At 50.4% G+C, this 26,715-nt stretch overlaps 2 protein-coding genes and 1 long non-coding RNA gene across 6 annotated transcripts in view; 2 read left to right on the top strand and 1 right to left on the bottom strand.

Moving 5' to 3' along the window:
• MYBBP1A (MYB binding protein 1a) overlaps window positions 1–13,405 on the top strand; it is a 61,062-nt gene extending 47,657 nt beyond the window's left edge. The window contains exons 25-27 of the mRNA XM_026107313.2: window positions 9,397–9,498; window positions 10,697–10,821; window positions 12,798–13,405. Coding sequence (XP_025963098.2) covers window positions 9,397–9,498; window positions 10,697–10,821; window positions 12,798–13,284 — 714 coding nt within the window. The 3' untranslated portion in view covers window positions 13,285–13,405. The remainder of the gene's footprint in view (window positions 1–9,396; window positions 9,499–10,696; window positions 10,822–12,797) is intronic.
• Window positions 13,406–17,401: 3,996 nt separating this feature from the next.
• LOC112987340 (uncharacterized) lies at window positions 17,402–21,597 on the top strand. Its single transcript, XR_010392301.1, has 2 exons — window positions 17,402–18,143; window positions 18,933–21,597. It is a non-coding gene; the product is annotated as an uncharacterized LOC112987340 (long non-coding RNA).
• LOC112987339 (SPNS lysolipid transporter 2, sphingosine-1-phosphate) overlaps window positions 20,278–26,715 on the bottom strand; it is a 144,740-nt gene continuing 138,302 nt past the window's right edge. For all 4 annotated transcript variants that reach the window (XR_010392299.1, XR_010392300.1, XM_026107199.2 and 1 more), the window contains one exon: window positions 20,278–25,072. The gene's annotated coding sequence lies outside the window, so the exon portion shown is untranslated. The remainder of the gene's footprint in view (window positions 25,073–26,715) is intronic.

The raw sequence follows: 26,715 nt of genomic DNA, 5'->3' as shown, positions 1-26,715 counted from the left end.
GTCCAAGTCTTTACTGTACTGATGTGTGTTTGTAGTTTAAGCAGCAGTGTTGTTCGCAAGGAAGCTGTGACCTGAAGGCTTAGCTTCACTCTCTATCCTTGGTCAGGTTTGCAGCTATGGAGCCGGTGGCTTTTCAATGCAGGTTTGCCATTGCAAACGTAAGATGGGATGCTATCTCCTGATACCCGTTTTCTCATCCTGTCTTGCCTCAGTGATTGATTTACATACCTACAGATCTCTTGGTGATGAGCAGGGAGCCTGGGATGGTTTTAGGCCGTGGTATGTGCTGGAGTTGGGAAAGAAGTAATCTGAGAAAACTGCAGTCTTGGATATCACTGAATTATTACTGTAAAACTCAGAGGCAGATGAGAGAGAATCAGTGGCTAGGAGCTTTAAATGAAGAGACAGCTTCCTCAAGTAGCAGCTCTGGCTGCTGCAGGGCAATGGCTCTTGTGCTTTCATAAGCTTACTTGACCTTATTTGTTCCCAAGATGTTTAAGCGTGCTTATAAAACATACATCGCAGTCATGAAGGATTCATGCTCGCCATCTCCTTGCTTTTGGCGGGGTAAGTCTTGGTATCCTAGCAGGTACTTCAGAGTGGATTTGTTCTTGTAAGAGCCCTGCTGCTCTTGGTGCTTTTGGCTTGTTCTGCTGGGTCACCGGGACAGAAAAGCACGTCCACGGGCCCTGGGGCTGCCCTGTGATCTGTTTGTACCGGGCAGCAGCCAAAGGTGAAGAAGTAGAGAGACAGCTCTGGCACTGTTTTGACCTCCCAGATCCTAAACAGATTACAAAAAACAGAGCCTTGCTGCAGCTGTTCAAGTTTATTTTAATGTTGGAAGTCTGGACAACTTGGTCGTGTTTATGGCATAAACAAATAGCGTTGCTTCATGTTGCAAATGACGGCGCCCGCCTGGGACGCTAGAGCACCTGACAGAGACGCCTTCGTCTTGCGTGAAGTGCTTTGTTCTTTTATCGGTGGGTCTCAAAGTGCTTTACAAAGGAAATTCCAACCAGTGACTTGTTGACGTAATGAAGAATGTATTTTGCAGAAACCCAAGAGCTGATGTGTTTAGTTTACTACAGTTGTTCTCCCTGTTTTTACAGATTACACACTGGGCTGGGAGCTGAAGCAAAAATCAAACTCAGGTCTCCTGATTCATCCCAGAGACCCTCTTTCTGCTAGGACAATCTGACTGTTTCCCAACTTGACTTCAAAACAGCCCAGCATGTTGGATAGTGATCTCCATCCCTGTGTTATCTCTGGAGGATGCTGTAGGTTCAAATGAACTACCCAGAGTCATGCAGTGAGGCTAGTGGCAGAACCTGGGAGATGCAAATTCCCCGTCCCACACAGCCCTTCACAAAATTTTGGCTAGTATCTTCATAGGGCTGCCACTAGGGCTCGTACACAATGTTTCTGTGACCTTATCAAGCTGCTCTGACTTTGGTCTTTCAGCTCAGCAGAGCTAAAGGGTCTTTCCTCTTTCCCAGTTTTCCTTGTGGGCATGTTTTGGTTTTTGTCCCCCTTGCTGGTATGCTTCTGTTTTCTTTCTGGTATCTTATATTATTGCTGTCTTGGCTTTACAATGATCCTGAAGGCATGCCGGATTTTTGGTAACTTATTGACAGATTTGGGGCAGGAAGCTCCAGGATCTGAATACCTGGTTTCCCTGCCCTTTTATGGCATCCCTTTCCCAGGGACTGGGTTGCTCTCCTGCACCAAGGTACCTCTGTAACTCCTCTGACTAATGCTGAAACTCACAGTTACGATGTGAAAGTCGGGGAGAAGCGAAAAAGGATTTTGAGGAATAGTCCAGAAAAAGTGTATTTTCATGACTGAGCAACTTCAAAACAAAGCAGACCTCAGAAAAAAACGCCAGTAAAACTGCTTTCCATGGAGTGCAAAGAGCAGTTTCCTGAGGGTTTCCTTTGTCTGTCTTCTGCAGTAAGTACATAATAGGAAAGGCTCAACTTTATTATGGTTTTTTTCCTTCCCCTTTTTGTCGGTGTTGCATCCTGCACGAGGGAGGGGGAGAGCAGGCGGTGCTTGAGTTGGCTGCTTTAAAACCAAGTGAGATCGACCCATCCTGGCATGCAGAAATGCTCACAAAATCTGACCTCTGACCAAGCCTCTAGAGCGAGACCGAAGCGCTTCCAGTCGCCAGTGCTGGAGACGTTCAGATAAATATGCACATAAGCCTAACGAGACGTATGTGATGCCTCTTTCCCCTTCAGTGGTTATTTAGACTTGGACTAGGTGGGAAACCATTTTTGTGCAGAAAGGCATAAATGTAGATGGACATGGGATTACCTAATGTCATGTGATCTGTATAAAGGGTGGTATAGGTAACCCAAGACCTCTTTCTCAGGATTTAAATCCTCCGAAAGTTACAGTACGCTCTCTGAAGACTCATTGCGTGGCGTTAGAGGGTTTTGTAGAGGTTGTGGTGGGCAGCAGGAGGTTTAGACCGCTTCGATGGAGCCACTCAGCATGTGGGGAGGGGGATGCTGTGTAGTCTTCCAGTGTAGACATGTCCTTCTTTCCTGAAGGACATCACATTTGATTATCGGAGTATTAATTTGTATGGAGATAAATTATTAACAGTGACTTCATCAAATCTCTAAAAACGCCATTCCTCTCTTTTTTCCTTGAAGATTGCCTGAGCTGTTATCTGTCCATCCTTATAAATTCTTAATTCATTGCCCTTTCTCAGCCTCTTAGCTTGTAAAATGAGGCCAGTAGTGATTTAGCTGTTATCTTTGACATGCTTTCAGAGTGCTGCATGTCTCTGTGGAGAATTCATTCCCCTCCGTTCCCTCAGCTGTCCTGTGTGGTTTTTCCCTGCTGCATTTTCTTACGGTCTATGGAAAAAAATTATCAGATCTTTAAACTTGGGAAAGCATTGATATTTTCTGTGAGAACTGCTTCTCGACTTTGGACTCCTCCCTCTAATAACAGCCAAAATAAACATTGCAAAAAATGCCCTTTCGTTACACCCTTCAGCATATGGGTCTGCTCAGTCCCTTACCCTCTCTTTCTCCCTCATGGCCGGGGACAAAGCAGGAGCTTAGTGGTTTCCTTCCCAGTTGAGCATTTCGATGACCTGTTTCTGCTGGTTCTGGGTTTTCCAGACCAAGAAACCCTGTGGCTGGGTTTTGCTCTGGTGCCTGGTCCGGTGTCTCTCGCCTCCCCCCCCCGGCAAGGTGTGTGCACGATGCAGAACCTTTCTTCACCCCCCACTTCAGGATGCACGTGGGCTGCTGGCTGGTGAAGAGTGCTACCTACCTCTGCGGTTTCTGCAGAGATGCAGGGCAATAACATTTGAGCATTTGGAGCTTCAGTCCGTAGAAAATTCAGTGAGGGAGAAGAGAGCGGGGAGGGATTTTCCATGGCTTTGTTCCTCCTCTGAGCTCTCGGCAGCAGCTGCTGTTTGGGCGGATGGTGTGAGAACCTCTCCCTGCAGACCCGTGCCCGTGCCCCTGTGCACGTGGGGCTGGTAGGGGGACCTGCCTCTGTCGCTGGATGGAGACCGCTAGGAAACGCGGTACTCTTCCCTTCTCCCCTCTTTGTCTTCCGTTGCGTGGCCCTCAATTCAAGCCTGGCTTCTTCTGTTGTATGGTGACCATCGTCTTGAAGGGGACTAGTTGGAGGTGGCTTGTCTGGGTTTTGAGGAGCTCGGAGTTGGTTCCTGGCTCTGTCACAGCCTCCGTGACTCAGGTGTCTTACTTAGCCTCTCAGAGCCCTGTAAAGCGGAGGGAATAACGCCGGCTTACCTCTCAGGAGCAGCGTGGGAATAATTACAGGTGAAACGAAGGCGCTTACATAGGATAACAACAGGAGCCCTAAGCACACAGAGTACTAACATGCTTCATTTGGATGTCAGCTTGTTATTAGTCCCCACATAGGAGAGGAAGGCTGTGCCCCTCCCTGACCTCTCCGCTTGCCTGGATGTTGACCTGGGAAATCCTGTGCTTTGGCGCGTGGCAGGGCCGGTGCTCCCCGGGCCCCAAACCGCTCGCTGGGGCCCTCCGAGTGCGGCTGCCCCGTGGGGAGCTGGGCCACAGCCGCAGCAAAATGCCGGGTTGTGTCCCGGCCCCGGCACACCGCACGCGGCACGGAGCTAGGGCACAGCTTTAGCGTCTGCTGTCAACGTGTGAAACCGGTCGGCATCTCGAGTTCGGACCTCTCAAGCCGTATCTCGGCATGACCGTGGATGTTCAGTAGGGTGGAAATCTCGCTGAGCTCCGCGCTGCTGGGGAGGAGAGTTCACCTGAGCACCTCGGGCCGTGCCGGGGGTGTAAGGCTGCGCGGGGTGCGTGGAGGTGTGTGTTTTGCAGAAGCGCTTGGAACGGCGTTCAGCCATGAATCTGCACGTTCATCCGTCAGCGTCAGGGCTGCGATGTGGGAGGAGGGGAAGGATGGAGATAGCGCGGCGTGCGGAAGGAATGCAGGTTGGCCGGGGCTCTGCGCTCGCGGAGCAGTGACGGATCTGTCCGGCCGATCCCCCGGCGGGGAAGGGCTGTTTGGTTTGAACAGTGAGGTAGGCTGAAGGACGTGTTGGGAATGCCTGATTATTACCCGGTGTTCAAAGGCTTGCCTGGGAAATGTGCTCCCGTCTCTTGGTAGCAGGGTGCTCCTCTGGACTCCGAGATACTGCCACGCAGCTCAGGGATCTGGGCTAAGCGTGTGCCCCCCCGGTACCGGGGAAAGGAGAAGAGGTGCAGGCAGGCTGAGGTTGCAGGGCATGTGAGACGTCCAGAAACATTGCTTGGCTCCCTGTAACATCTTGTCACTGTCACGCCTGCAGGGCTGGTGGCTGAGATGCTGGCTTTGCCTCTCGATGTACGTGCCCCACCTTTTGATCTCCTGGAGACTTCTGCAGGGTCTTGGACTTGGACCTTCTCCTACCTGGGAACCTGAGGCGTGGAGCTATGCAGTTAACACCCCGTTTTAGCTATAAGCTCTCTGTCCTGCTTGTGTGACTGTGTTACGATGGGTATCTGAGCACCTCATGTCCTCTAACAAATATTTCATATGGACGTTGTGCAGATGGAGGACTGCTGTGAAATGCAACACGAGATGGAGGAGTGAAGGTGAGATGCTGTAATAGTTGGGTGACCTGTGTATTTGGCACAGGAATTAGGAATACAAGAAGAAATACTGATTGATAAGCTGCGGGGAGGTGCTGTTCTTCATGTACAAATCCTAGAAGCAGAGGACATCCGATTCAGGAGCGCCATCCCCCAGAAACAGCCCAAGGCCTTTGGAGGCAGCACACGTCTGGCCTGACAAGCCCAAACCATCCCTGCCAGCCGAATCCACGTGGGGCGAGGCAGGAACTGTGTTGCTGGTTGTTGGCTTGAGATGAGATGGGAGTCACAGCTGTGAAAACTGCCTTTCTATTTTTTCCTTTTGGAAAATGACCTGCCCAGATACGCTGACGGCTCAGATGTACAGGAACGTGTTTGCAGGTATCGCCGAGCTGTGGTTCAGTGTGAAGTGGGACTGGCTGTTCCTGAAGCAGCACAGTAGCAACCGCAGAAAATGGCAGGAAAATAATATAATCAGCAAGCGCTGCAAGTATGGCTGTTGAGTATGTGCCACGTGCTCCCTGCTTCCAGTGGGAATGACTGGGTTATTTGACTCCTAACTTGGTCATGTTTTTAAAGGGCAGGGAAAAGGAGGGTTTGATACCTTTGCAAACAGCACATGGCAGAGCATCATAGAGCAGCTGGTTAGACAAGTTCTTCTGGGTTTTCACTTAACTTTCCACCACTGACCGGTAGCATAGCTGGAAGGAAAACCACAGCTTGGTGCCTCAGTTTCGCTATGTAAAATGGAAGTACTTGCCAACCTTGTGCAAGTCTTCTGCAACCTAATCAGTGTTTGAGGCTCACTTAAGGATGCTGCAGATCACTGAAATACTTTTTTTCTTTCTAAGGCATGTTTGCCATGCATTGCAGTTCACCATCTGTTACATAATAGCTTTTGCTTTATTTTTATGATTGTATTCTTTACGTTCTCCAAGTGAGATTGCAGTAGGCCTGTAAAACGATTGACCTGCACAATTAGAGTGGCAATGCTAATTGCATCTCTCAGATAGCTGAGTTACAGTGCAGACCAAAGCAATCAGCTTTGCAAACCTGCGGTGTACAGAGAATAGTCAATACTGTATGCAGCAAGAGTTTATGACAAATACTTGGGAAAGCTGTTCCTGAGGCTTGGACCCAGTCCCTGTTGAAGAGATTTGGGATTTCATTCCTAAGCAACGGTCACCCAAGGCAGTTGAAAAGTCAGTTTTTTTAATGTCACCGGAGCGCAGCGTGTTTGTATTGATGTCACACGCTAACACGTACCCTGGGGAAGGAAACGCTCCGCTGGGTGCCCTCCCGGCTACGGCAGGGTGAGAGTGAAGCAGTGCGTGGCAGAGGATACCATCTTGCGTGACACGTAAGGGGAAAGCGCTCTGAGATAGTGGCGATGAGCTCAGCCTCGTAAGTGACCCTGCGCTGAGCAGGAGTTGGACTCAAGCTGTTAAGGAGGTTTGAGTGTCTCAACTAGACCAGATGCAGAGTTGCAGGAGTTTTTGTGCTCTTTGGAGTAAATTTCCGTTATGCCCTTTGTAGCAAAGGAGAAAAGCATATATCGAGAGACAGAAGGTAAAACTTTATTTGGATGCAGCTTCCTTAAAGCCAATCCATCCAGCTTCTGGACCAGAGAAAATAGTGCATACTGTAGCAATTAATTATCTGCTGCTGCTTTGCTGCTTCTTCAGCTTCTCCACCCACGCCCACCTGCTTCCTTGTTCCTTCCTGGTCTTTGAGAGCCATTTAAAAATTATCCATTTTAGTATGGAGCTGTTTGTTTGCACAGCACCTACGTGGCTATTTGTGCTGATGCTGATGTTTCCAGGCTCATGCAAAACACCTCCTTTAATTTAGATGTTTTGTTTTCCTGCACTGATGTTGCTGGACCAGTGGTGTCTTCTGTCTGCAGCTAGGCAAGCCGCCGTTTTCGTTCTGCAGTTTTGCATGAATTCGCTTGGACACACCAACCTAGACGCACGTTCCAGTTTCCCAAACGCCAGAGAACTGCCTGTGGACTTTGGGGGGAAGTGTGAGTGTTAACTGCTTCTGAAAGCAACCCCTCAAGTGTTGCTCAGAGCAGTAGGACTTTTCTGTTGACCTCGGTAGGATTTGCTTCAAACACTAGCAAACTTCAGGGTAACCTGAGACATGGGGATGGCAGCAAGAAAAGACATAGTCAGACCTGCATGTTTTAAATGGACGCCTCATCTACGGGGAAAAGAAGATGCAATTTATGTTTAACACCTTCTTAATTCTAAAATGTTTGTGTATTAAAAAGATCAAATGATAGTTGACTTCCCTGTGGCTGCTCCTCCCACAGCTGCCCTTCTTCCTCCAGTTTCTGTCCTCGAGAGCTGCCAGTCTGCCCTGACTCTCTCTCTGTGCACTTGCATGCAGTGTAGCGTGCTAGGGATCGGAACGTAAATAGCATCTGAAAGCTAATTTAACGACAAATAATGACTGTTAGCCTGTTGTTTTTTAACACTGCAAAGAAAATTTTATGCAAATCAGTCTGGCTTTCATAATTGATTTGCTGATTATTATTATTATTTACTGCAGTGAGTGTAATGAATGGAGTGAGTGTGGCCCATGGGATGTTGTATCCTGCGCGTGCATATTTTTAATCACATACCCTAATGTTTGTTTCTCCTTTTACCTGAGAGACTTTCGAGCTATTGAGTTGCGTGACCTTGTAGGTTAAAGACAGCTCTGGAACAGAGTTGTAGCGCTTCGGTCTGTCGGGAGGGAGTAATCAGCAAGTTATTGATAGTCAGATGAAGCTGCAGCATGAATTGCAGCCAGCAGATCATGGTGGCTTTCTGATACAGGGCTCGTGTGACCCATCCTGGCCAAGAAATGACTGTTGTTTTATTATGTTAAAAAAAACCACCCTTCCAGGGTGTGGAATCCTGTACAGCTAGTGAATACTTCTATATGAAAGCTGCAATTTCTGCAGATATGTAATCTGGTCTTCCCACTTTTTCTGCTAAAGACATACGTTAGACTTGCTGGCCATCACATTCTCCGGTTGTGCAAGTCGTTACTCAGAGGAGCTTATTTTGGGGAATAAATTCCTCACTCTTCTCAGTGTCTGTGAGGACTTTTTCTGCTTTATGCCAATATAGACTAGAAATAACTTGCTCAGAGTCCTTAAAATGACCTGTAGTCTGAACGGAGCGAACTCTGTAGTTGGTCCCACGAAAGAGACTGCATCTCCTGGCAGACCTCGCCCTCCTGACCGGTGGGTTCGGTTTTGGTGCAATGACTTGCTGGCCGCGCCCGATTCCCGAGGCACCGAGGAAGCCGAGTCTGGGGTGACCTTGCCCATCGCGGGGCTGGCGAGTTCGAACTCCGGGCAAGGGAGGGCTTTGCCACCAGTGCAGCCTCCTTCAGAGAAGTAGGCCTTGACGGGACACATGGAGGCATCGTAGCTCAGGGCGCACGATGCCCCGCACCAGTGTCAGTCAGGCTTGGGGCACGCTGCTGTCTGGGATAAGCGTGTCCCCGCGAGTCCCATCGTACCGTGCACACTGCTGTGTGCATTCGCGCAGAAACGTAACGGGGAAGGAAACTACGGCGTGAGCAGGACTGCATGGACCAGCTGCGGGCAAAGGATCAGCACCCCTGAGCCGCCTCTCTGATCCAGCTGCCTTTCGGTGGCTATTTTCTACCCTTCTCCACTAGTAAATAACTCTGGCTTTTATTTGACCTATCTCTGGAGTGATTTGCCTCTAAGCCAGACCTTTCGGTGTCTCAGGAGCCTGGCAGCACAGAGAGGAAGGATGAGATTTTTCCTTCAGTCCTTTTCAGTGAACTTAGGCTTGATTGACAAGCCCTCTTCCAGCCTGGCCGCTGGGATCCCCTGGGTGTAAGTGTTAATGGGTTTCTGCGCTAGTGCTTTGCGTGTAAATCCCAGCGTCTGCAGCCGTCGCTGGTTGTCCCTCAGATGAGGCCATCGTTTCGTAGTCTCCTGGCCTTTCCGTGGCGGGGGTATTGCCTTTCCTCTTTTTCTCCAGGAGGCAGCAACATGTCTCCTGTGCCTTGGCTTAGAAAATAGGGAGAGCAGCAGGGTTTTGCCTTGCTCTTGTTTTGTCCAGTTCATTTGTAATTAACTTGGGCAACAGCAGCTTCTCCCACTTACCCTCCTGAGCATTTCCAGAGTTTGCTGGATTTTGCTGTTCCAGAGTTGTTTTGGTGACATGTTAATCCTGCTAATCGCTCACTTTCTGCTTTCTCCTGAGGAGGGTGATTTGTTTCTCCACTTAATGTATGTTCCTCCTCCACCTCCCTCTTTAACTTGCAGAGTTTGAAAGTGGCTGACCAGTTTCGGGGGAAGGCTGAGAAAGAGAAAGTCGCCAAGAACTTGGAGCTGCTGAACTTCCTCCTCAAAACGGTGACTCAGCAGGTGAGTGCGTGGCCTGATCCTGGGCAGGTTTGGCTCCCTACCGCAGCGGCCGCGTGACGAGTGGCCCTTCTCCTTCTGAACACCACCGCGGCCTCTTTCACCTGTCACGCCTGAACTGTACCACACGACTGCTCCATCGCTCCATCCCTCCTTATTTCTCACTCAAGGTAGGCCTGGAGGGACTGCCTAGCTGGGTCTGAGGAGAGAAAGAGCCCTTGTGTCGGAAGGAGCAGTGTGTAGCTCTCGTGAGCTGTCTCCAAGTGCTTGCTAAAGGATTTGTGCAGAGTTCTGCAAACGCACGTGGCATCTCCTTTCTTACAGAATTAGGGTCTGGGGGACGGTGAGAGGGAGCTGGTTTTTGTCCCGGATGAGGGCTCTTTCCTCCCCGCTGAGGCCCAAAGGTTGTGTTGCTGTTCTCGCTCAGGAACTTGGTGCGTGGGAGAGCGGCTTTGTTCTGGGGCTTTGTTTTCCCCGATGAGAAGTGGCTTTTTCAAATATGTGAAGATTTTTCTAATAGGTGACAAACTAAGTCTCCAGTGTGGTCTTATTTACTGCAGCAAAATAACACAAGCAGAGTTGCTGAAGCCCAGTGTCCTACTGATGAGTGCTGAGTTCACACCGCAGCCTGTTTCTTTGTGAAGAGCTAATAGGAAAGTGGGTGGAGGAGAGAGATTATTTCCAAGGCTTCTGTAGGAACTGAATAGCCTTTGAGATGCCCTCTCCTGTCTGCTTTGCTGAGGTTGCCCAGTGGGTCACAGAAGCTGTAAGAAGCAGTCAGAGGCAGCGTGACTGCATCCTTTAGAAACCAGACTGAAAACGCTGCTGCTTTTCTTTTAGATGGGTACGTAGTCATGTGTCTCTTCCCTCCCACCCCCAGCCATGGGCTGGAAAGGAGAGAGGACCAAAGGACCATTCAGTCCCTTTGATGCCAGTGCAGTTCTAGCTGTTTGACCCATGCCTCTCATGCTAGGGGCCCAGTTTTCAAGCACCTGTAGCTGGTGGCATGCTGTGACTCACTAGTTCTTGCCTCCAGATTAAATGTTGCTGTGAATGGGCTCAGGACAGTAGCATGGAGGAGCTGGGCAGGTCTGTGTGTTCCTGCCATCGTTTTATCTTGAGGATGGCCTGTGCCTTGCTGCTGTGAGTACCCACTCTGCGTTTACTCTGAAGATTGATAGTTTGCACTTGTTTCTTGCAGAAACTGCGTGTGGAGTTGGTGGAGGTGGACAAGGTGCTGGTAGCTCTGAACCAGCAAGAAGGCATTGGGAAGTCAGCACGTCTCGACTCTCTGTACTGGAACGTTATGCGCTGGCTGAATTATACGTATGTATGCCTGGCATTCTGGCCTGGCCCCTGGGCTTGCCTATGAGGCCAAGTGCCTGTCCTGCTCGTCTTTGCTGATGTGGGGAAGGAGGAGGAAAAAGGAAATCAGGGTGCTGAGCTCAGGCTGGAACTTGAGTCTAAACAGTGCTGTTGAAGTGCACCCACAGGCTTCTTGTTTCAGGTGCTTACATGCTTAGGATTCATCCTTGACAGGAAAAGATTGTACGGTGTGTCTGGTCTCTGACCATGCTTTGCTGGTGGAGGTAAGCAGGGCTGATCACTCAAGTATAGAGCACCTGCTTTCAGGGGTCCTGAGTGGTGGCTTGGTGTAAGAGCCACCATCAAAGATGCAGAGGAATTTCTGGTCTGCGATGTGCCACTCAGCTCTTACCACGTCACTATGAATTGTTTCTGCAAATGTGAAGCTGGAGGGAAAAGCAGCTGCCCTGGAAGGGGACTAAACACCAGAGATTACATGCTTCAATCCTTCAGTCCCCTTCAGTGATTTTTGGGGCTCTTAGTGCCTGAATGCCCAGACTGATGCTTGGAATCGGTGCCTCGCAGCTCTGAAAGCTGAAGAGCATTCAGTCTTCATGCTTAATACACCTGCGTGAAATGCCGACTAGATTTGACTTTCGCTCCAAGTGAAAAGAAACACAGGATCTTTTCCTTCTTTCTCTCTGTGATTTGCAAACAGACCTTTCGTTTCCTGTGCCCGATGGCAGCACTTAACAGTGCACACAGCCCTAAAGAAGTGCTGGGCACTTGGCTAATGGCTGGGAGCTGTGGCCCTGGTTTCAGTGTGGGGGTGGCCTGAGCAACAGCAAGAGGCTCTGGGGAAAATGCTTGCACACCACTCACTGTGCAAGGACTTGCAGACAGGGAGGAATCACGTATGGCAGCTGAAACTGTTTTCCTGTCCCCCTCTTAATGCCTTGCACAGGCTGGCAGAGCATGCTGGCCTCACCCAGCCCTGTGACACAGCCCCACGGCAGCTGGTTTGTCCTTTCTCCCTTTCCCAGGCTCACGCGGGTCCCTTGACGCTGTACTGCCATGTTTGGCCCGAGGACAGGGCCTGTTTTAGCAGCGAGCAGAGACTGCTGCTGGGAAGGAGGGGGGTTGCTAAGGGTCGGGTAGGAAATACCGAGTTTATGCATGCTGTGTGGGGAAAGGATTGAGGTTCGGGGGCATAGGCTGCTGTCACTGTTGGTGCCAGCTTGCTTTGATGCCCAGAGATCTCTGTGCAGGTGAGTTGAACAAGCCTACAGTGGTGGGAGGGTTGTGGCCTGGACCCTGGCAGAGGTGCTGAGAGGCAGGTGTTGACAATAAGTCACTGAGGCAGCTCTTTTCCACCCTGAAGAGATGCAACTTGAAAAATTCTCCAAAACGCTTCACATAAAAAAGATCAGGCCATGGCATTAGAGCTGGGTTCCTTTTCAGGATTCTTCTTTGGGGGCTGAGCTGGTACAGAACGATGTAGACTGGGTGGTGGCAAAGCCATCGCCTGGTTCTGCCAGAAGAGAGCAGAGGTGGCCACCTTGCATGTGAATAGAAGTTGCCTAGATGAGCCTGGTGTGGTCTGTGGCAGGGGGGTTGCTGGAAAGATCTTCTGGGATTGTTAGTGCAGTGAAGGCCTTGATGGGACTGTCATCCTGGACAGACAGACAGCGCCTTGATAGCTTTGCACAGGCCCAAAGGTTTGTGTGCTGGAGAAAGCGCTGAGTACAGCGTTATCTGGTCCATGGAATGGGTGCCTTGGTGCCTGCTTGCATCCTGGTCCAGCTTCCTGCAGTTCAGTGAGCCACCACGCGCAGAGTGAGGACCATCTCCAGGGGCAGTGCTCGTCCTTGCAGCGTGCCTCTGCCTCCTGCAACGTTCTTGTGCTTCTGCCTGTTCATGACCTGCCTGTAGCATGGATCCCACTGCTCCGTGGCTGTAAACTGAGTTGCTCTTGATTTTTGGTGTTCTTTCTGCAGGAAACCCAAGAAGGAGAAGACGGCAGTTGCCAATAAGGCTGCCCAGGGAGCGGAGCTGCTCAAGCGGAAGAAGAAGGGCTTCCTGCCAGAGAGCAAGAAACGCAAGAATCGCAAGAAACGCGTCCAGGAGAATGGGGTAGCTCCAGTAGCTGGTGAAGACGGAGCCACAGCAGCCCCAGAGGAACAGCCCGAGGGAATAGACACCCCTGAGCAGAAGAAAGGCCTTGTGCCCAATAGCAGGAAACCCAAGAAACACAAATTGGCAGGCAGTGGGGAAGAAGCTGTTAATGGAGAAGATGCTGTGGCTGACAAGAAAAAGAGGAAGAAGAAGAGGAACAGAAAAAGGAAAGGTGATGCAGGTAGTGAAGCTGAGCAGGTTCCAGCTGCAAAGAAAGCCAAGGGGAACATCAGCCAGGAGACCCAACCGAAACAGGGCAAAGCCAAGAAGAAAAGGAAAGTGAAAAAGGCTCCAGTGCTGCAGGAGTAAACTCCATGGACTCACCCAGGCCTGACAGGGCCAGTGTGGCTCAGAGGACTGTTTTAATACCTCTATAACTATATTTTTTACACCCTCCTTGAATAAACCTTCCATGACGCCGATCTCTAAAGCTGAGGGACTGTCTTTTGTCTGTGGTTCAGCTAAGTGCAGGGAGCTTCAGGGGGTCAGAGCCCCTCCAGGCTCTGGCAGATGCCCGCTTTCTCTCCTCTGTGCTTGGGAGTACGGGCTCCATTTCTCACGTTTCCTGGAGGCAGAACACGGGGCTCTGCCGGCCTTGCTGGCTCTGCCGCCTGAGAGCCTTGCTTGTGTTCCTTGGGGAATAGTGGTAGGTGTTTTGGCACTGCTGAGTTGCGGGGTTGAGCCCTGTGGCAAGCTCAGAAGTGACCCCTAAAAGGACATTACTTTCCTGCCTGGACCCAGCAATGCTCATAGCTTTTCCTGCCTGGGAGTTGCCGACTCCCTCAAACGCATGGGGGTTAAATGGGCTTGCATGCGCTTATTGTGGGGTTAAATGTATCTAATTTGGGCTACTGAGGCATCATCAGTAAGTCCCATGAAACAAGTGAAATGGTTAATTGGTTTGTCTGTCTGCCAGGCCGGCAGGCTCTGTGCAGCCGTGCAGGGCACCTCTTAACAGCCTGAAACGGTCCATGAAGGTGACTGCTTGCAAATGCATCTGCTTGTCTGTCCAGGATCTTCTGAACGCCAGAACGCCGTCACCCCTTGGAGAGCACCAGGACCAGGTTCTCCGATGCGTCGGGTACCTGGTTCTTGCTGCAAATGGAGTCCCCAAGTGTTTGAAGCTCCGTTTGTGTTGCGGTTCCCTCTGAGGCCTCCTTACACCACCCGCCTACCACCTCACTCCCGGAGGCTGGGCGGTGTGGGCCGGTGGCTGGCCTGCCCCAGCACTGGAGGGAGAAGGCCCCGGCTGGTTTCACGTGCTCTCCTTCCTCCTGCAGAGGAGTCTGATGCTGGCTCCCATCGGAAGCAGGCGGCTGCCCCGGGTCTGGAGCACAGCCAGGGGCACTGGAGCCGGCTGTTCCCGTTGTTCCTTCCAGCTCTCCTCCTGCAGGTGTGTCTGCACCAGCAGACCCAGATAAGGGTGCTGGAAATGTCACGTTGCTTTTGGAGAGAGAGAGTGAGAGAGGAGCCACAAAGGGCTGCGTTTGCCCATGGCTGTTTATCTGCCTTTGCAAGGACTCCTTTCTCGAATGGCCTAGCTCCCCAGGAGACCGCCGCTGGCAGCAAGGCCAGCACGTTCGCGTGCAAGCCCCCGGGTAGGTACAGCCCTTTTTGCATCTTCATGTCGCAGCAGCGATGGCGCAAGGCAGGAGCCGGCCTGCTGCGCTCCCCAAGGAGCCCGTCAGCAGCAGGAGAGGGCTGGAGCTCCTGCGCTAGTCTCTTGGCAGGGCTCAGCAGTGAATGTCCTCCTTTTCCCTGCCATTCGCTTTCCTCCTTTGCAGCCGGCTTTCTCTGGCACGCGAGGGAGGCAGGACTGAGGAGCAGTTTGTCATTGCCGTGGTGGATGCAGCCCTTGTCTGTCCTGGATGAGGAGAGGCGGACGGATTGGCGCTGGACTCTGTAAGTCACGCTGCCTTCAGGAGCAGCACAAATGGCCTCTCTGGGGCAGGAGGTGAAGGGGAGCTCTGCAAGCCAGGGCCGAGGCCTCTTGGCCTGTGAAGGACAGCTTGGTTTTAGCCCATACGAAGCGTTTGCCTCCAGCCTGAGCAGAGGCTGAAGGCAGCTGCTGGTGCCCAGGCAGGATGGAGGCTCACGCTGCAGGTAAGTGCCTGTGACGCTGCCCAACAGAGCTTCGATGCAGTGGCTGCTGCTTCAATGCCCCCACGCTCGTGGTGTCCCCACCAACAAATTCTGAGCAGTTTAGGGCTTGACTCATCCTACCAGACCTTCCTTTCCAAGCCCTTTATTGATCCGACGGTTGCTGTAGGGTCTTGACTGGTAGTGCTGTTGTTACAGGCTGCAGAGTAGCTGCAGCTGATTGTCCCAGGGAGGAGATACGTGGTAATAACAGTCCATCTTGTCCCCAAGGAAAAGGGCTTCAAAGGGGACTGTGTGCGCTGGGGATGCCGCCCTGCCTCTGCGACGTAATGCTGAGAGCTGGTTCGTTGCCTTGTTAAAATCTCAATCCCAGCTAAGCCCCTGGTCCTTGATGCTCCGCAAGACGTCTCCTGAGGGATGACATTTCATATATTATGCAAACGCAGCATACAAGAGGTCAGTAGGTCAGGGCCGTCCACGATTAGTGATCCAAAGATGTTCTGAATGGGAGCAGAGGTTTCAGACTTGGATACTATCTATCTTCACTAATGATTTTTTTCCTTCTATGCCTGTAAGAGGGATATCCTTGGTCTTTGCACAGCTTCACCTGCGTATCTAGAGGAGAAACAGTGTGTGGGTGTGGTGAGCTGGGAGGCAAGGCGAGCACACAGGCGTGCGGGTATCTTGGGAGTGGATGGACAGCACTGGGTCTCCCTGGACTGTCTCATTACCCAGCTTGTCCGGGTGAGCAGCAGGGCTGCAGCTTGGTCGTGCCATGGGGGCTGAGCTTGGTGCTCCCGTCACCGGGGCTGCGAGCAGCCTGGAGCAGTGCCAGGGCTGTGCTGCGCTGGGTTTGGGTGATGCCATCCCTCTCCTCTGTGGGAACACGAGCCTGCGCATGGGCCTGGCAGGTGATGGGCAGGGCAGGTACTGTGGGTTCACAGCAGGGGCTTCTGCCCAGGAGCCTTTTGGGGTGAAGCCTCGTGGTGTTTCCCCATCCCAGCTGGCTGGGGCTCCTGCCTCGTAGAGCATCCTGGGTTGTTCTAAGGACCGGTTCAGCTCCCCGTCACTCGCGTGCTCGTGCAGTTGCAGCCGTGCTGCAGGAGAGCTGGAAGTCCTGGTGGAAATAACGGCGTTCTGGAAGGCCTTTCGTGGTGCTCTCGGCAGAGCTGCCACAGCAAGCCGACATCTGCTTCCCCTGCACGGCGAGTGGCAGGGCCAGGGCTCTCGCTAGGGACAGGCATTGCCCTCTGGATCTGCCCTTTCTAGCTTGCTGCTGCCAAGCCACGACTGGTGTAAGCAGCAAGCTTGGACTGACTGCTCGCTGGAGCAAGCTGGGTTGGAGACGTCTCTCCAGGCAGCGCAGCCAGCCAAGGGTGGGAGCCTTCGGCTGTCTGCGGAGAGCGCGTTTGCTGGCACCCCACAGCCACCACGCTGCTGCAGGGGCCACTTCTGCCGGTGCGTCCTGGGCCACAGGGATGAGCCGGGGCCCCTGAAGCTGGCTGAGTGGCTCCGGAATAGCTGCCGCTTTCAGAGAGCCCGAGCGTTCACGCGAGTCAGCTTGTCACTGTTCTTTTGAGGAAGAGACCAGGAAAGGGCAAGGCTTGAGGTCAAAATCCTGCCACTCGTTTTTCCTGACAGAGGAATAGCGACTGGGTCGTGCCAGCTGTCGGCTTCCAAGCTAGAGTTTGCTTTAACCCTGTCCTGGCTGTGCAGAGGCTGCTGTGCTCGTGCGTGTTTAGCCTCCAGCATTTGAAGAGCAGCTAAGGGGAGATGGGGCAGCGCGAGGCATTGGGCAAGGTGTGCTTGGGTAACAACTCTGTTGCCAGTTAAAGGGCCTGACTTTAGCTTGGCTTTGATGCACAGTTCATAGAAAGCAGTCACTAATCTACCGAATCAAATCTTGTTTCACTGGCACTTACTTGTGCCTTTTAACAACTGCAAAGGTTTCGTTTTGCTTGATTTCATGTCCTTTCTGTCACCGGACCTTCAGGGCTTTCAAGGAATAGAGCAAGCTTTGATTTTAATGAAGCCTTTTCTTTTCAACTGTCCTGGGCTCAGAAGCTCTTTGAGAGTGATAAGAGCTCAAGGGTTCTTCTGTGTGCAAGAAAAGAGCTGCTGGGGCCCTCGAGCCCAAGAGAAGCGGTGCTGGTTGTCTCTGGATGCAGCGCTGGAGCATGGCCTTTGCCCAAGGCACGTTCTTGATCTGTCCATGTCTTTCAAATTTCTGCCACGGCAGCAGCTTCTGCAGGGCGATCCAGGCAAACAGTGGCTCCGCCAGGCAGGGCAGCAAGGGGCAGCTGGGATGGGGAGCTCGGTGCTCCAGACAAGGTGGCGTTGGGAATGGGAGGGTGGGAATCTGGAGGGTGCCGGGGAGAGAGAGCACGTCATAGGGAGAACTGCCCAACCTGGGGCTGTTCTGGGAGAAGGAGCACCTACGACTTACTGATTATGTAGTCCTGTTCTGTCCCCATGCGTTATCTCTTGTGCTGCTGGGTTGTGTAGGAGTGGTGGTACTTGTGGTTTCCCCTCCCGAGAGCAGAGGCAGAGCTGTGAACAGTGAGGACAGGGAGTGGGAGGAATGCTAACGAGGCTGGTGGGACATTAGTGGCCCTGCAGCTGGCAGGGATCCGGTGATGCTGGCAAAGCCCGGGTTTTTGGTGCCACCGATGTGTTCCTGTGGGCTAAGAAGTGTGATATGGACGTGCAAAGCACTAGCACTGATGTGTCATTTGTGGCCAGGATGCTCTTTTCCAGCATAAGTGACAAGTTCGGAGCTGTGAGCCACTCATCAGTATCCACTCCTCTTCCAGAAAAAAAGCAGATGCAATAACTTTTCTCTTGAAGAAGTGCATGACAACAACAACAGCAACAAAAAAAATAACAAAATAGCTTTCTGATTTTGCTGTTGCTGCAAAGTGATGTTACGCCTATTTCCAGCCATTCCAGACTTACGGACTGGGACAGGCTCAAGATGTACCTAGGAGACACCTAAAAGCAAGGAAGATGCACACACCTGGTCTTGCTGTTGTTAGAAGCATGTCACTGGGAGTCCAGTGTGCAAAAGGGTGAGCTGTATTTTTTTTCTTCTTCTTCCCCAAAGGCAAACCCAGACTGTACCAAACTGTCCTGGGGTGAGGGGACCTCATCACCTGCACTCTGCTCGGCTCTGTACGGCCCTAGACCAGCAGGGGTTATTTTAGTCTTTGGGATGGTGATACATGAGTCTTCCAGCCCAGGTTTTGGGTTGGCCTCCGAACCCAGGTTGAGGTGCCTCCTCCTCCCCCCCCCTTCAAAATCTTAGCAGAAACAGGGCTGAATGGGTGCATGTCTCTGCGCTCTCTTAAAGCTTTAATCCCTTGAAATCAGGAGCCCTAAAGCTACGGAAAGTGGCTCACTTCTGGTGCACACTGCTGATGCTACTGTTGGTGGCCCTCGCTGCCTTGACTGTGAGCCCAGCGAAAGCAGCCGGGGGCCGGGCTGCCTTCCCGTTCGGCGGGCGGCCGTCAGCGGGGCAGGAGCCGCGGGGCCGGGTGTACTGGGGGCGGCAGGATGCGCCCGGCTGTTTGTGCTGGTTTGGTGGTTTGGCTTTGGGCAGTGGCTTCGCAGCGGGCTGTGCTGCGAGGGGGCGTCCGGGGCGTCCTGCTGCTAGGTTCACTTGGGGGCTTTGCTTGGATGGGGACAAGCCTGGCCACAGACATTTCCTCCTGACCTGCCTTGCAGCTGCTGGCCGTGGCGTGTAGCCATGGTGAAAGGTGACCGGACCACTAGTGTGGTTAAATAGTGTCCTTTTCATCATATTTTCATATGCTAACTTTAATGTTTTCTTCTGAAGTAATGCACTATGTATCTTACAGAGGTTTTTCACTAGGGACAAGAGGAGATGGTTGCGGTGTGTGTTGGAGCCGATTAGGAGTGAAGGCAAGACTGCGTCCAGGCCTGACGGTCAGACCTTCCTTGCACAAATGTGGTAAATGACTACACCAGCAGTCAGCCCTGGACGCCACCCTGGTGAGCTGGTCACCTAAATATAGATGACATTGGCTTGTGCAAACCATCCTGGATTTCACAAGGTGAGGCGCTGCTCCAAGGTCAGTGTGTTGAGATTGTCAGAGGAGTGACCCTGTGCAAGCCCAGGCAGTGAGGCTGTTGGCTATTTGGCAGCCTGTAGCTGGCCTTGGTAAGAGCTCTAGGGAGGATTTAAGAAAAGAAAATGCCAGTGGAGCTGGAGATTTGATATTTATCTATATCTGTATTCTTCTCCCTCAGTCAGCAGGCACCTGGGCCTGCTAATGAGTGCTGTAACACTTGCCACAATCAAAAGAAAACGTGAACGTGCATGCCACATTAGTGGTTGCTGTTTGATGGAAGCTAAAGCTGCTGAGCTTCAAAGCTTAGCTGCTGGAACATCAGAATTTATAAAATTATGCTTAATCAAATGATTAAACAGTATGATTAAGCTGAAATGCTCCTCCAAAAGGCGGTCCCTAAGGGCTGGTAGCTGGTACGCAGAGGCACCTGGACTAGTCCCATCCAGTGCCACCACGGCAGAACAGGGCAGGAGAGGGGGGGTGTGCTGGAGCTGAGCTCTCTTAAACCACCCCGTCCAGCCCCTCTGCTCTGTCTTTTGCCCACAGGTGAGCCGCTGCCCTCCTGTGAAGCTGATGGGCACGGCTGGCGCAGGCTCCTTGGAGAGGGCAGCCTCGCTGCCTCCCATGGCTACCCTTCCAGGGTTATTTTCCTGCCCTGCTTCCTCCACCCAACCCATCACCCCGTGGCAGCCTTCCTCGTTGGTCAGGTCACTCAGTTCTTCCAGCCCTGGCACGCGCTCTTGCCGTGCGATGAGAGGGCCTGGAGGGCACCTTGGGATGGCAGCTGACCAGGGTATGGAGCAGGACCCCGTCACTGCCTCCTTCCCCCAGCTCTGCTCCTTGGCTGGATCCGGGCAGCCATCTCAGAGGAAAAAAGGCGGCTGTCGCCACCACCCCTCTGCTCTGATCATGTTGTTACTTTTAAACTGGCTGTGGGCAGGCTGGTGTCTGAGTGAGTTCAGCGCTACCCTCACCAGGGCTGTTGGTGGCCGGAGCAGCTGTGACGCTGTTGGAGCTCGGAGCAGGGGTCTCGCAGGATGAGCCCCGCGGACGGCAACCGCAGGAGGCCGCAACCGGAGCAAGCGATGACACAGGAAAGGGAGGCAAGGCGTATGTTTTAAATACTTTTATTTCTTAATTTACATAAAGGTATATATTTGGCTTATTTCTCTTTTTCTTATACTCTGAGATTCACAATCAATTGCTCTTAAAAAATAAAATAGCCATTTGCTTCTGAAAGAAATCAGAAAACTATTTTATACTCCTCCCTTGTATAACAAGAAAATACACTATATACTCCCATACATCACATAGTAGAAGTGATCGTAAGTGCTGGTTTACCAAACAATAAAGCAAACAGAGAAGAAACCACACAATTAGGACAGAGGGTGCAGAGAGGAACTCTGCTTTCCAGAGTACATCTGTTCACTTGAGAGGGTTTTGTCACCCTGAGGTTCGTTCTTAGCTAGTATATAAAAGGCTAGAGGCTGTTGGGGTCTCCCAGATTCTCGCTCTGTCAGCGATGGCAGCCCGAGGCATTACAGTTACTTAGGTCGGCAGCTCGCTGCTTTTGGGCCACTTCTCTTGCCTCTCTGTGCAGTTCCCATTACCTCTATTCCTCTTGCTCTGTACAAGCAACCTAATTGCTTCTTCTGCGGTGGGTGCATTGGTGCAAATGCAGCGTTAGCTGTGGAGGGAGTTAATGATTGCTTAAACAAACCCATACCCTTTATGAAGCGGAGCAGAAGAACGCCCTCATGACCAACTGAGCAGCTTTCCGTACCCTCCCCAGCGCTCTGGACACCCCACCCCTGCACGCTCAGGCACGGACCTGGATGAATGCAGCGGGCTGCGTGTGACGCCGGAGGACCCAAAGAGCGCCGAGCTGTTGGAAGGAGCCTGCGTCTTGCGGCAAGGCATTGGAGACGATCGGCATTAAGGCAGAGGTGGGGAAGGAGCAGAGCACCGGGCAAGGAGCAGTCATGGCCCCGAGGAGCGGAGTGAGGCAGCAGGTACCGGGGAGCGCGGGCGATGCACGACGGCACCGGCCGATTACCTGAGCACCCTTCTCCTCCCTGGCTCCCTGGCCTGAGGAGACGTGTACGTGCAGGGAAGGCAGGGCATGTGTGCTGCTTTCTCCCTTTTGGTAGTATTTTCCTATCTGCTTTCAAATGAAGTCAAGGGCTCCTTTTTATGTACACTAATGTTCAGACGTTCATGTGCAGTCATTGATGTGCAAGAGATCAGTGGCTTTAAAGGTATTTCTGTCCTTATTCGGACTACTGAATTTTATGTTGAAGCTGAACCACAAACATAACCTTGATGACCTGAACAACTGTATATTTAAGTGATAAGCTGGAACCTTGCTTCATTTGTTTTTATGGATGCTAAAATATGTGGATTCTTGATTAAAATTTATCTTTTCCTATTATCAGTCTGTCTTTATTAAAAAAAAAACTAGAAATACTAATTTTGATGGGGGCTGTTATTCAGCTTTGATATAAGTGATATTTAAACTCAGTAAATGGGTCATATTTGCAGATTTTACGCATTTCAGAAATGCTTCCTATGCATATACCAAAAATCTTTTGATTGCTCCTACACTGCTCAACAACCAAAATTGCCCTAAAAGCTTCCAAGCCTGATTACATCTACACCTACCTAAAATTTTTACATGTGGAGTCATAAGGGAAATGAGTACAATACTGCATGCTAAGCCCAGAGCTCAGCATGGTGTAAGGCAGTATGCTAACTCATCTTCTAATAACGGGGAGCGTCTGACCTCTATTAGAGTACAGAAGCCCAACGCTGCTTGTTTGTACAGCATCTCAGCGGTGAGCATCTCAGTTTTGTACATACAGAAACTGAGGTGCAAGTAGTGACTTTCTGCAAGCCCCACACTGGTGGAGATGGGGCAACCTAGGACAGGAGACAGTATGTTGCAACCCAAGGAAGGGAACTTAAATGGCAACATATGCCCTCTTTCTGTTCGATAATATGTACGCTTCATGCCCAGACTTGTACCCGTTAATGCCTTACTCCCAGGGACCTTTGATCTAAGTGAGCTGGTGTCCCTCTAATAGACAGAATACTTTATAGAAGCTCTAACTGAACAGTTCCTCCAGCTTGGAATACAGACACACAGCTAAAACAAGAAACACTCATCAAGAAACCAGCCTTTCAACTGCTGACTGAGTGAATTTGGGTCATCAAGCCGTACAGGGGCAGCAGCGTGTGCAGGAGGTGGAAAGGCAAGAATTTTCTTTTACCTCTCCTGTTGCTTTGTCTTCCCTCTCTCAGCCTGGAACACGTGGGAGCAGGGATTCAGGGGCCCCTCCTTGGGGTGGACCTGCTGCAGGTAGGACTCACTTTTTCTGCTCCCTTCCCTCTTTCCTTCTTAAAAAGAAAGTCACAGCAATTTCCTCCATATTCACAGACGATAAGCTAGCCTCCTGTAACAGCGCTGTGCTGCTCTGACAAGGATTGAAGCTTGTCATAAACAAGGAGAGCCAGTGAAAATCCCAAAACACGAGTTTCCTTTTCATTTTTGACTGCTGAGAACTAAGTTTTAAGACAATTCTTAACCTCTGAACTTTAGCAGGAATGCTTCATTTTTGTTGGCAGTAAATGCTACAGCTGAAAGACAGCCAGTCAGAAAAGCAACTTAGAAACGTGGCTAATCTTCCTTTGGTCTCTGAGATGAAGTGACTAATTGCTGGGTTGCATTTTGTTTCTTTTTATAAAGCTTAACAAGGAACTTCTTAATGGGAATCAGAAATTCACGTGCCTTTAAAGCCAGGCATTTGGCTGCTGGACTACAGAGTCGGCATTTCCCCTACCAATGTAAATAGTGGCACGAGCTGGGAAATGAAGCATTGTTCTGGATTTGCTTTGCTTTATTATTTCTAGCAGGCATTTGCTGTTCTCCAGAGGATACCCAGAAGCTCGAGGAAAATTTCTGGCTCTGGTTGTTTAGCCAAACCTTAAAGCCATTGTTAAGGGATTTTAGGTGACAGAGCAGCCTTTGCAGAAGAGTCCTATGGAGCTTCACAAGGAGGAAATGTTTATATTTTATAGGAGACACTGTTAAAACACATCTACCTCAGAAGAGACTGGCTGTTGCTGTGAGTATTGACCAGTCTGCTGGTAACTGGAATTACTCACCATCTCTATTACAACCCTGCACCGTAGATCACGACACGTACTGGAAGTGAGTGGGAGATTTACTAACAGTACCTTCCCGTGTCTCTGTGAACAAATTCATGCCACATTCAGGATTACAGGAAAGTAGGTAGCCTACAGAAAGTAGTAGCCGCCTTCCAGACTTACTTGCATCCTGTCCAGTCTCGGTTTGGCATTTCCTTTGCTGATTTAGTCCTACTTGTCCCCCAGCTGTGGCCACTTTGTTAAACATGAGCACAAGAGTGAGGTACATTCACCTATCAGAGGTGTGTGCCAAACTGGAGGGAAGCATCTAAGCTACGAGAGACATCTCCAAAACAGAAATAAGGGGGTGGGGGATCACTGACCCAGTGCCCTGTTTCTGGAACCTGGCTCTTTCTCCTGGGCCCGCGCTCTCCTTCCTTCCCCAAACTGTCACAACTTCAAGCCGACACAGTGTAAATTTGGCTTCTGGAGGTCAAGTGCAGGAAACAAGACTCTTCTGTGAAATGGCACCGACTGCTTTACAGACACACCATACTCCTCTGCATCTAGGAATCTAAAGGAGTTCAGACACTGGCTTCACATATTAAAGATCTCAAGTGCATCTTCATTAAGATAAAAGTGACTACAACTGACACCCCAACGTGTGTGCATTAAAACTGTGTGTGCATTAAAAGTGAACCATTGTTCCCAAGGGAACAGTTACTGTAGAGTATCAGCCACCTGCTTTGAAAATACTGACGGAGGGAGAACTAGCATGTACGATACGGGTAACATGATATGCATGTAAACAAAGCATGTCCTCACTGGCACAGCAGTATTACAATACCAGGCCCTAGGTAAAGCAATTCAGCCCTATACATTTTGGTATTTTAAAAACCTGTCAACCTCCCAGGCAAGGCTGAATTTAGTATACTGAGCAAACGCTGGAGCCCCTAGGTATTTCTGTCCAAGGTTCTTCGGGGTCTTTCTGTAACAACGGCCAGCATACCCAGTGCAGTGAAACTCTCTCCTCTGTCCCATTGCTCAGCCTCAGGTGACAGGCTGTCATCCACCGTAAGCCCTCCTATCGTGCCTGGTACCAGGGCACTGAGATGAGGAGATTGTGGACGTATTTATGTCTGGTATGGTTGCACAGGCAGCTCCAGATTTCCAATGTTTAAATAAAAATTGTTTATCTAAATATATATATATAGAGAGAGATAGATATCTGATATCTAATATATTCAGTAGAGATAAAGCATCTTATGACATGTTTAAATTAAAAAAAAAATAATCTGACTTGAGCCTTCAGTGTTAAAGAAAAGGTGATGTACAGAAAAGGTTCCCAACTAGTGCAGTCTCTGGGTGCGGGAGTGCTGGCAGAACAGCAGCATTCAATAGGACGGAAGTTGCCCTATAAATAATGCGTACTTCACTGGCTACAACTAAAACCGTATACACAATCTACAGTCACTCACTTGGGTAGCACGTTGTGGGTCCGGCGGACAGTTGTTTTCAATGCTCAGAGGAACCTGCGAACGTCCTTATGCTCGAGAAGCACTGCGTTCCAGGCTGCCCCGCTCATCTCCTGGCACCTGAGCCCACAGGCTGGAGCAGCGTGATCGGGTTGGCGCTGGATAACCCTTCCAGGGTGGCTCGCAGCTGGAGGGTCCACCCATTTCCAGTACGGAGGGGCTTTGAGCTTGAGATCGGTGTGGTGGTGGGCGCAGTAGTCCACGTGTGGTTTCCTTCATTGGCAACTGCAAATGGGAAGAGAAAAAAGTGGTTAATGGGACAGTCCCAGGAACTGCTTGGTATTGGGGGCAGCATGCACCCAGGCTTTGTGGCAAAGACCAGGCTAAGAGAGCCCTTGCCTCTCTGCAAGTTGGAGGATAGCACAGATTGACTGGTGTGGAGACAGCGGTCTGGGATGAACATAATCCTGTTGGCTGTTGGAATGGGAAACCTAGAGATACTGTGATCAGGAAAAATCTGCCTAAGGAGCTGCCCCACTATGAGGCTTAGACTGCTGCCCATAGTATTTAAGGGTGTCAGCCATGTCTTGTTGATGGCAGTTGTACAGGTACAACTGTTCGTGGTGTGGGCTGAAACAGCTTAGGGACTAACAGCATTGATTTTTTGGTAGACTATTTTTAACCCCATCAGTTCACCAAAGAAGAGAGACTGCTTTTAGCAACTCCACAGAAATAAATGCTCAGCCGCTTAGTCAGCCTCAGGTGCTAACTGAAACATTTGCTATTACCTGCCAATAGCTCTTAGGAAACAGAGAAGGAAGAACAGGGCTTTTTTTTCCAGCTGCAAAACTATTCACTCCCTTAAATTTTTTTTGCATCCCCTTTGGATGTGCTGTTTCACTGGAGGATAACCAAGAAAGATGTTTTTCCAGTGACTCTTCAGATTAGTCACCAAACTCAAACATGTCCCTAGAGATTTATCAAATTAACAAGAAACTATATGAAATTTTATCAGGAAATCTAAATTGTACTAGAAACTATCATATAAAAAATCAGCAGGGAAAGGAAAATGGGATCTCCCTTACCCAGAAAAGGTCTCTTTGTATTTGCAAATGATGCAAATTCCACGCAAAGATGCCTGGAGAGCAGCAGCCACAGACCCTGATAGCACCTTCCCCCTTCCCTTCCGCCTTCTCAAATAGCCATTTTCAAAACCGCGTGTCTGCGGCGTATCTAGGCGGCCAGCAGCTCTCCTAGATTTGGTGGATAACCAGCTCTCTCACTGCAGGATTTCCTGTGAGAGGCTGTGTGCTCCATGTTTTACAGGAAACTGTCCCTGACCTTAAAAATCAGTGACTGCTGGGTTATGGAAAAACTCCCTGAATGGATGGCCTGGTTTCTCTCAACTTGTATAAAACTGGACCAAAAGAGAAAAAAGAGTATAGTGAAATCCTCCACGTGCACAGGAACCAAGTATTCAGTTAAAAGGTGAGTCTCAGCAACGTCATCTAGTATTTTCTCCCAGGCATTTGAGGCTTTTTTTTTTTTTTTTAAAACTTTGTGTAAAAGCTGCTGATAAATGACAGTGTGTGAGTATACATCCAGCCCAAAGACTGCAAGGTACGGGCTGGCCTATTATATCTTTAACCTATACCAAAATATATTTCCCTCTGTGGAAATAACACATCTGCTGTACTTGAAATTGTATTAAATCATTTCCCCCAAAAGGCCATTCTTAAGTGTGTTACTGAGTTCTGATTTTATGATTAGTCTTTCAATGCATTTAATTTATGGGAAAGAAATCTCCTCTTCAGAAACTTGCTTTAATTAATTTTGGCTACAGTCAAATGCTAGGAAGTGTTTATCAATTGCCGCAGCTCTGAGCTGCAGTGCTGCGATTGCTGGCTAGTGATAAAAATAGCAGGAAC

Source organism: Dromaius novaehollandiae, chromosome 19, assembly GCF_036370855.1.
Source record: "Dromaius novaehollandiae isolate bDroNov1 chromosome 19, bDroNov1.hap1, whole genome shotgun sequence".
Classification (NCBI taxonomy): Eukaryota; Metazoa; Chordata; class Aves; order Casuariiformes; family Dromaiidae; genus Dromaius; species Dromaius novaehollandiae.
Note: the sequence above shows the minus strand (reverse complement) of the source record. Positions and strands in the feature narration are given on the sequence as shown.